Source organism: Rhinopithecus bieti, unplaced genomic scaffold (genome assembly GCF_001698545.2).
Source record: "Rhinopithecus bieti isolate Rb0 unplaced genomic scaffold, ASM169854v2 scaffold_11964, whole genome shotgun sequence".
In the NCBI taxonomy this organism is placed as follows: Eukaryota; Metazoa; Chordata; class Mammalia; order Primates; family Cercopithecidae; genus Rhinopithecus; species Rhinopithecus bieti.
The window spans coordinates 2,053,221-2,063,385 of NW_016807677.1; the positions used below are offsets into that span (position 1 = coordinate 2,053,221).

A 10,165-nucleotide genomic window follows, 5' to 3' on the forward strand; every position below is an offset into this window, starting at 1 on the left:
CCCTCCCTTTCCATCCTGCCTCTGCCCCTAAGTCCGAGCCTAACCTTAATCATCATAGAAAACCATTTAAATACAGAGACCTGAAATCCTTTACCCAACAGTCAAGAAGTATGCTTTGCTTTCATTATTCAAATAGCTCATTGGAATGGCACAGTTAGCATTAGAGCTGTGTTTGCTATTAAGAGTTTTTTTTTTTTTTAAACTTAGTCCCACCAAGAGTCAGTTCATCCAAGATAAGCTCAGTAGTTTCCAAGAAGCATTAACTCAGAAAACCAACCAAGCAAATACAACTTATTTTGAAGTCCCAGGCTTTTAAAGACTGAAGTCAGAAGTGCTACCAGGAGGATCCTGTCAACATGGGTGTGGCTTTGATAGTCTTCTTGACTATCCTTGATCAAGAAAAAGTACTCATTCTTCTTTCTCTCCAATTCTAATCTATAGAGTTGTATGCTCTGACAGGATAGTAGCCCATATTAAGACAGTGTTTATTTTTATTATTCTTTTTTGAGATAGAGTCTCACTCTGTTGCCCAGGCTGGAGTGCAGTGGCATGGTCTTGGCTCACTGCAATCTCTGCCTTCTGAGTTCAAGCAATTCTCCTGCCTCAGCCTCCTGAGTAGCTGGGACTACAGGTGCATGCCACCACACCTGGCTAATTTTTGTATTTTTAGTAGAGGCAGGGTTTCGCCATGTTGGCCAGGCTGGTCTCGAACTCCTGACCTCAGGTGATCCACCTGCCCCGGCCTCCCAAAGTGCTGGGATTACACACTCCCGGCCTAAAGAGCATTTACTGACATCAGTGAAAGAGATCATAATGGGTATAGGACAGTTTCTAGAACACTGAAGGTTCACAGACATACATGAGATATAGTTCTTGCCTGCAAATAATTTATAGTCTAATGTGAATGATTAAGTACATAATTGAACATGGTAACAAGGATAATGTTAGAGCAATCAGACACAAAGTCTTTTGAAGTTTAAAGGAAGAAATGATCTATTTCTGTTTGAAAGGAAAAGTTTAATAAAGACAATAGCATTTGATATGAACATAGAATGATGAGTTGCTTTGGATTGGCACGAATGGAGGCAGAAGAATCAGTTATTTGCAGATAGAAGGAACCGTGAGAGCAAATGCATAGAATCGTGCATAGATGGGGGACAGTTAAGTGGTCCCATTTGACTACAGCCTAGAATGCGTGGAGAGGGGAGTATGAGACACTGATTGGAAGATGGCCGGGGGCAGTGTTGTAAAACGAAAGTGAATGGACTGCAGAGTGGTTGGTCTTTGTAGGGTAGTAATGGGGGATTGGTTATGAGTCTAGCAAAATAATCCAGGCAAGAGGTAGTCAGGTTTCCATGAGATTGGCAACAAAGGGATTGAAGTGACCAGCATTGCAAAGGTAGATTCAGCGCCAGGAGTAAGGAATCAATAGTGGCCCCAAGAGCTTATGCCTGGAAGATTTGGAAAATGAGGCATCAGTACTACAATGTCTGAAGGAGTAGCAGGTTATGGGGGAAGTGGATGGGTTTGGAGCTGGACATGGTAAGTGCTACATGCTGGTTAGATATCCAAGGAAAGATACCTAGTAAGTAGCTGGAAGTATGGATCTGGGGCTTAAAGGAGCACTTCAGTAATTCTTTACATAAAGGCAGTACAGCCATGAAAACAGATGATGTTGCCAAAGTAAGTGTGGGGAGAGAGAAGGTCAAGGACAAAAATGTGGAGAGTACTTGCTTAGAAAGGGTAGAGGGGCCATCAAAGGAGTCAGAAGCAGCAGTTACAGAAGTAGAAAGAGGAGAGGAGCAGCGTGGTACACTGAGGTCGCTGGGGGAGGAGAGAGGAGGCAGCCGCAGAACAGACGCATCCTCCCAGGCTAGAGCGTCCTGAAAGCTCTGAGAGTAATTCTCATGTGCATCTAGGTTTGAGAACAGATCACTGTTAATTCAACAGAGAAATGAAAGAAGAGAAGGTTCAGTGGGGTCCAGCCATGCCCTGTTATGTGGGATTTTTTTCCCTAAGGGTGTGACCCCCTCCCCTACAGCTCATCTTTTGGAGGGCTGGTCCAGGCTCCTCTCAGCCGTGACCACCGGCTGAGGATTAGCAGTTAGTGTTACACGGTCTCCTCAGCCTTGCCCATTGTCCCTTGCAAGACGTTTCTTGGATGGGAGTTTCCAGTGCTGGGAGAAGTTCCGCCCCACTGACTCTATTCTGCTGTGTCTCCTCAGAGCCTGTCATAGGGAACTGCATGGATAGAAGTTCTCCAGGACAAGCAGTGGAGCTGCCGGATCACAATGGGCTCGGGTACCCAGCACGCCCTTCTGTCCATGAGCACCACAGGCCCCGGGCCCTCCAGAGACACCACACGATCCAGAACAGCGACGATGCTTATGTATGTTGGTCCCTCCTGCTGCGCAGAGGTGGATCCTCCCAGTCCCAGCCTTGAAACAGAGCATAGTGATGTGGGGTAGCCACTCTTGGCCGCTTTCCTCAGTTGGCAGCCAGACTTTCTGGAAACTGTGGGGAGCATTTCTTTTCTTCGTTTTTTTTTTTTTTTTTTTTTTTTTTTTTTGAGACGGAGTCTCACTCTGTCGCCCAGGCTGGAGGACAGTGGTGCAATCTCAGCTCACTACAACTTCCACCTCCCCAGTTCAAGTGAATCTTGTGCCTCAGCCTCCTGAGTAGCTGCGACTACAGGTGCCTGCCACCACGCCTGGCTAATTTTTGTATTTTTAGTAGGTATGGGGTTTTACCATATTGGCCAGGCTGGTCTCGAACTCCTGGCCTCAAGTGATCCATCCGCCTTGAGAGCATTTCTTTGAGTCACCCTAACAGACCAAACCTTAATTCAAGTAGAATCTGTGCTCCAAATTTTAAACCAAAGAATCAGAAATAGTTGCCATCTGTTCCCTGTAGTTTTGGTTATTAAACCTCTTCTTAGTCTAAACTCAGGCCCCAGCAAATGAGCCCATAAGCTTCTGGTTATTTTTCAGCAGCTACATTGAGCTTACTCAGATCAGGGCAACTGGTGGGCCTCAGCAGTTTTGTTTTCCTAGGGTGGCGCTAGTCTAGTAGCTAGCCACATGTGGCTATTCAAATCTAAACCAATTAAAATTAAAAGCAATTAAAAATTCAGTTCCTCAGTCACACTTGAAGTGCTCAGTAGCCAGTTGTGGCTACTGGTTACCATATTGGACAGGACAGACAGAGAACATTTCCATCACTGCAGAGTGTGACTGGATGGTGCTGTTCCTAAGACAAAGTCCCAGTGGAGATGGGGAGAGGTCGGAAACCTGGTTTTAGAAGGCCATGTAGGTGTCAAGGTATCACCACCAGCTGAGATTTGCCGCATCCGCACCACCCTCACCACCCCACAGGGGAAAGCCAGGCAGCTTCCCACACTGCGGCTGTGGAGCGCCCCCCTTTGGGTGGTGCTGTAGAGGAAGGAGTCTGGAGTGGGGCCCCAGGCTGTCTTTTGCCTGCTATCCTTCAGAAGGACCAGCTGTCTTTAGGGGTTGCCTGAGAGTGGTGCCTTCTCTGGTGTGCTTATTTCTTCTCTTAACTGTTTTCTGCAGGTACAGCTGGATAACTTGCCAGGAATGAGTCTTGTGGCTGGGAAAGCACTTAGCTCTGCCCGGATGTCGGATGCAGTTCTCAGTCAGTCTTCGCTCATGGGCAGCCAGCAGTTTCAGGATGGGGAAAGTGAGGGTGAGGAGCCTTATGCATGGGGCACTCCAGAGAAGTTCCTGGAGGGGCCTCCCTCCATCTTCCGTGACTGCTCCCCTCTTCGGTAGGAAGAGCTCGTGGAGAGGTAGAGCCACAGCATCCCACACGTTCTGGACACAGCCCCTTTCCCCACTGGTCTTCCCTGAGTGCGGGTGTGTAAAGGAGTTGTGGCTTCTGGCCAGATGGCACAGGGCTCTCCCATTCCTGTCTCTCATCTCTGTGATGATATGCCTTCAGTCACTTTTTCGGTTCTGCTTAGAGGGCATCAGGTCCTAATGGCACATTTTTAGCTCTTCTTGGAGCCAGTCGAGGGAGGGTGTCATAACAAATAATAGGTGTAGGCCTTGGACAGGACAGGTCTGCCATCAGTCCCAAGGCTGTCCTTTTCAGGCTCTGCAGGCGAGGCACTTGGCTTTCTGGACCCTGAGATCCTCATCTATAAAGTGGCAAAAATGACAAAGCCTTTATCCTACCTCGTGCTCTGAGGGCTGCCTGGCTTAGTGAGTATAAAGTGCTTAGCACAATGTGTGGAACACAGACAGTGCCAGGAATGGGTGCCTGCAGGCAGTAAAATTATTGTCCCTTTCACCCTTTAAGAGGTGGTCCTTTCTGAAGGAGTCCTCTATCTTCTCTCTCACTACAGTAGTTGATCTTACCTAAGGATGGGAAAGGGTAAAGGAAAAGGGCAAAAACGGAAGAGGCAGAGGAGAATACAAGAAGAATCTTGGTCACTCAACACCTTGAGGGCCTGCTGTGAGCTAGAATTCAGGGCTGGGAGTCAGGCTGTGGGATGCTCAGACAGGTTGCCTTCGATTCCTCGTCTGTCTCCCCCTTGCTCTCCTAGCCCCCCAGTTCCCTGCCAACCTCAGTTCTTTTTGGTCTTGCAGAATGTGGGGCAAGCCTGGGAGGTCATGAGCACCCAGACCTGAGTGATGGCAGCCAGCATTTAAACTCCTCTTGCTATTCGTCTACGTGTATTACAGACATTCTGCTCAGCTACAAGCACCCGGAAGTCTCCTTCAGCATGGAGCAGGCAGGCGTGTAACAAGAAACAGAGAGTGAGTGTCACCCTGGCCAGGGCCAAACCAGCCCTGTGGCCCAGATTGGGAGCTTCAGCCCATGTGTTGTGGTGGCCAGTGCAGTCGACAGTGCCACGCCTCCCCTCGAGGCCTCACAGTTTCTTGCTTTTCATTAACTACCCTGCTAGTTTTAGGGCATGAGGTAGGGGTGGAGGTGTGCAGAAGAAATGCTAAAGACAGTCTCTTGGTTCGGTTATGGGGAATAAGACACAAGACCCGCCTCGTGTTACAGGTGCTGTAGCCTTCATAGAGACAGCAGTGAGCTACGGCTCCAGAGGATGGAGGTGACCTCTGGCCAGCATAATAAGGAAAGGAGGAAGTCCTTAAATTCCGTCTAAAAGACAAAACCTGGCAGGAAAACATGTCCAGCCATATTTTTTAAGGCCGTACAGAAGCAAGTGGCAGGATATTCCAGACTAGGGAAATGTGTGATGAGAGGCCCACGGTAGAAAGAATGGGGAAACTGGCTCGTTTGGCTGAAGTAATGCAAAGCGTACACAGCCGGCACCATGGGTTGTATCTGGAAAATCTTTGACAGAAGAGGCCTGATGAAAGAGAAGCCACTTGGCAAATCCATATCAGAGCCTCAGTATGGCAAGCTGCCTGAGCACCTGAGGAAAAGTGAACCCGCTGCATTTTTTTAAAAGTTTTAAATGGAATATTTGAGTCTCTTTTCAAACTAATTCTTCTCTGTGTCTGCTTTATTCCAGGTTTTGTGTACAGCTTGGGAATGAAAAGGTTGACCGCAAACCCACAGTGTCTTGCGGCGCTGCGCCAAATTGCTCTTGTGTTTCTCTCCACCCAAAATATCACAGCTCCTTTCCGCACATTTGGCTCAGCCGTGTGCTGTTCTTTTGGGTTCTGAGAGGGTTTTGCCATGTTTGCTTGTATGACCAAGTCACCAAGGAAATAAACAGGAAGGAAATCCATGTTCTTCATCTTTCGTGAAAGTGTATTTGAGTTGCTGGTGTTTTGTTGTGTTTGGGGGTTTGTGTTGTGTTTTGTTTTTGGTATGTTTTCTTCTGGAGGTCATTTACTTTCTTCTTTTTCTTCCTTTTTTTCCTCTCGTTCCTTTTTTGAAACGGGAGAGCAAAGCAGTTAGAGTTCAGAGACCAGGGGCCTCAGGGCCACTCCCTCCCCAGCCTTCATCAGCAGAGCACCCTCCATCCCCCTGCATTGCTCTTCCACAAAAGCAAATACTAAAGGATGCCATCCTCTGGAATCCTACTAGCAGGCAAAGGGAGAGAGGAAGGGTGACGGCTTCTGGCACTTAGAGAACAAAAGAACAAAAGAGAGAAACCCCAAGCCTGGAACCCAGAGAGGTCTTTACCGCTGGGATCCACGGAAAACATGTCTGTCCCAGCAAGATCATATGACGAGTTTAGCACGGAGGCTGAGAATGACCTGGCATAGATGGTTTGCCAGTTAGAATGTCTCAATCGGAGCCTTTGCTTTTTGTGGATAACTCAGCTCCCCTCTTGTAACCTGGAAAGTTGGTTGCCTTTATCATCCTGCTGGTTTTACCCATGGACTGAACACCCGACAGCAGTGCACTATGCTTTCCGTGACATCTTTCATTCTCATTTTATATTGTGCTAGAAAAAGGATTGTTTCTCCATATATATATTATATATGTGTATATATATAATATATATGTGTGTGTATATATTTTATATATATATAATATGTGTGTATATATATTATATATATATAATATATATATATATGCTCTCCCCTTTCAGCCTCTTCGTCACAGGCAAGAAGTGTAGTAGGTTGCCTTGGGCCCTGCCTCTCTCCTAACCCCCTCTTCCCCACTGGGCACCCTCAGCCCCTATATTTTAATTCTTGATCATGTAGAAATTGTTTTTGGTAAATGTTGATATTATTGTTACTATCATTATTAATAAATAAAGAGAAAAGGAATTTTTGTTTAAATGAGAAATGTTTAACCAGATTCTGTTCTATTTGAATTGTGACTTGCACCTTTTGTTCAAAGTATTTCCTTTAGGCATTGTAATTGTGAACAGCTCTTACTCGTGCCAGTGGCAGATGCAGTGGTCTCCTTTCTCCGGTTGAAGCAGTGCATATGCAATAGCTATTGTTTGTGTTATCTTTATTTCTCTTCATTGTTAGAAACCAAAGTCTTCTCTGCTGGCTGGGGCTGAGAGAGGGTCTGGGTTATCTCCTTCTGATCTTCAGAACAAGAGAGAGACCTTGAATACTCTGACTCTCCACCCTTGTTTTTTTCTGAGAGAGGAGAGCAAGAGGTCCTGAGCCCCTCCTAGTCTTTCATCCTGAATTTGCACAGAGGAAAGCGGGTGCCCGGCACGGCCATCCCGATGTTGCTGGCGGGATCTCCAAGCACCTTGTCCTTGTCCACTGATACTGGCAGCTCGGCTCCTGGACCCAATATCCCTTGAGTGGAATTCTGCAGTGAAAGAGCCCTTCCTGGGAGCTGTCCCATGTTTCCATGGTCCCAGTCTCCCCTCCACTTGGTGGGGTCACCAACTACTCACCAGAAGGGGGCTTACCAAGAAAGCCCTAAAAGCTGTTGACTTATCTGTGCTTGTTCCAGCTCTTATGCCCCCAACCTGCCCTACCGCCACCACGTGCTCAGCCTGATCTGTTTACATGGTTCTGTATGTGTGGGAGAGCAGACTGCACCCTCCAGCAACACCAGAAGAAGGCCAGTGAGCCTACTAACCATGCCATCTTGCAAACTACACTTTAAAAAAAAAACTCATTGCTTTGTATTGTAGTAACCAATATGCGCAGTATATGTTGAATGTATATGAACATACTTTCCTATTTGTTCTTTGAAAACGTCAGAAGTATTTTTTTTTTTCTCATTTTATGTTGAACTAAAAAGGATTAAAAAAAATCTGCAGACTCAAGTTGCTAAGACCTTTTGTCCTTCCTTGTGTCCTTTTATGAGGCACTTACTTACAGCTTGGCTACTTAGTTGGACAGTAGGAGGTTGTGTAGATAGAAGCCTGATTGTGTTCTTAGGCTGATAGATTATTTGCCTGTGGTTCGGAGTCTAGTCAGGAGAAGCCTCAGGTAAGTGGGAGCTGGAGCAGTGGAGGCTGGAGAGGTCTCCCAGGCTTAGGGTGGGGCTTTGAGTGATTCATGATCTCATCTCACCCTTATGAAACTCACATTCTCTAGAAGCCTGAACTCTGCTTCACACTGTGTCCCTGGGCACCCAGCTCAGACTCTGCCCCATCAGAAGGGAGCATTTGAATTTGCTGGGCCAGGTGGAAAACAGCTTCCTTGAAAGGGCACTTTTGAAGAGTATAGGGAAGGATCCTCAAGGAGTGGACACAGGCTGGACCCTTCATGATGTGACCTCCATTGGCCGAATGAAAGGACAGCCAAATAAGTATTTGGAAAGAAAGGGAGGGGCCGGGCGTGGCTCACGCCTGTAAATCCAGCACTTTTGGAGGCCGAGGCGGGTGGATCACCTGAGGTCAGGAGTTCGAGACCAGCCTGGCCAATGTGGCGAAATCCCGTCTTTACTAAAAATACAAAAATTAGCCGGGTGTAGTGGCGGGCGCCTGTAGTCCCAGCTACTCGGGATGCCGAGGCAGAAGAATGGCTTGAACCCAGGAGGCAGAGGTTGCTGCAGCAAGCCAAGATTGTACCACTACACTCCAGCCTGGGTGACAGCAGGATACTCCATCTCAAAAAAACAAAGGCAGGGCAGGGGTGGGATTTTCCTATAGTTTTCTCCTTGATCCATACCTGAACTTCCAAGGGTAGGATAGAGTTTCCAGCAAGTTTCCAGGCATGGCTAAGAGACAGGTGGTTGAAGTCTTCTATGAAGAAAGCTTACTGAAGCTGGAAACACCATCTGAGTTCACAGAAGGAAGAATGAGAGGTGGGAATTTAGAAAGCCTTCCAAACTGGGCATGGTGTCATGCGCCTGTAACCCCAGCTGCTCAGGAGATTGAGGCAGGAGAATTACGTAAGCCCAGGAGTTCGAGTCCAGCCTGGGCAACATAGCAAGACCTCACCTCTATAAAAAATAAACTTAACCAGGCTTAGTGGCACATGCCTGTAGTCCCAGCTGCTCAGGAGGCTGAGGCTGAAGGATCATGTGAGCCCAGGAGTTTGAGGCTGCAGTGAGCCATGATCGCACCACTGCATTCCTGGAAAGAGAAAGACTACAAGAAAGTTGCTGTAGGGCCATTTAGATTAGAGAAGAAAACAGCCTTCTCAAGAAGGGTCTTCTAAAACTCCTGAGTCTGTGTATGCTCTCATGGGGGACTAGGTGAGTCTCCAGAACCAAACAGTGATAATACCCAGATCCCTTCCAGCAAATTGTAGCACCTGTTGTAATAGGTGCCACTCCCTCCTAAAATCAGCCAGGGTGCCTTTGGACCAGAGGTAGGGTGAGCTTTTGGAGGAAGCAGGGCACTGGCTCCTGGATACAGACTGGAGAGCTCAGCTCCAGAAAACAGGAGCCGTGCTGACAGAAAACCATGTAGAGCACGATTTTCTTTCTGACTTTGTGCCAGCCCCCACCCCACACCAACTGCAAAGATCCAGAATTCAGAGGGCTACTGTGCCTCCCTCCTGTGATCAAAGATGAGCTCCGTCCTGGCCTTAGTCTTTTTCCAAGCAGGAGGGCAGGAGAGAATCTTGCATAGTTGGCTGCAGTGCCCCACCCACGGGTCTAACTTGGGGCTGCAGCAAAATTGCCAAATAGGAAATACTGGGGGTGGGGGTCCTGTCTCCCCTGCTCAGTCGGCACCTCCCCTCCCTAACTCTCATTCTGGCTGACACCACATGTTCCCAGAAGAAATGTTCTGAGCAGGGGCTGGTATGAGACTGCCTCCCCTCCCAGGACCCACTCCTCCCTATGACCAGGCTGGTGACCCTCCCTTTAGCGTGCCAGTGCCATTCACTGAGCAAATAGGTGCCAGACCTAGCAGGGGACAGAGTCCTCCCGATACAGATGGACCAGTATGCTGGGACATAAATTGTGAAAGGAGTTGCTAATCTTTCTGTGCAAAATCCACTCCTGCAGTTGCTGCCAACACTTCCACACATGTCAGGGCATCCAGGGCCAGGACCTGGTAACCCTATTCAGGAGCAGTTGCTCTGGAGACTCCCAAGACGAGGGAGAGAAGTGGGTGGAAACAGAGGCCTGCTTTGTGGGCCCTGCAGCCACTAAACAGTCCAGCCCATGGCCACTGAGCGCCTTGAACAATGCCTGGCTGGACCCTGAGTCTGAGTGTGTCGTCAACCCAGTTTGCTGTTGTTGTCCTGAGTTTTTCCATCAGCTCTGTCCAGAAAGACTTCCTTCCTTTCCAAAATATTAGTAAAAGGGCCTTGGACGAGTTTAAGCCAAACACCTT

The 10,165-nt window shown here is 47.9% G+C and overlaps 1 protein-coding gene across 4 annotated transcripts in view; it reads left to right on the plus strand.

Annotated features, from left to right (window-relative positions):
* SIK3 (SIK family kinase 3) overlaps positions 1–7,696 on the plus strand; it is a 124,913-nt gene extending 117,217 nt beyond the window's left edge. For 2 of the 4 annotated variants that reach the window (XM_017883105.1, XM_017883108.1), the window contains 4 exons: positions 2,226–2,389; positions 3,573–3,705; positions 4,611–4,781; positions 5,513–7,696. In XM_017883105.1, coding sequence (XP_017738594.1) covers positions 2,226–2,389; positions 3,573–3,705; positions 4,611–4,768 — 455 coding nt within the window. In that variant the 3' untranslated portion in view covers positions 4,769–4,781; positions 5,513–7,696. The remainder of the gene's footprint in view (positions 1–2,225; positions 2,390–3,572; positions 3,706–4,610; positions 4,782–5,512) is intronic. The other 2 variants (XM_017883107.1, XM_017883106.1) reach the window with 1 other exon arrangement.
* Positions 7,697–10,165: the final 2,469 nt, after the last annotated feature.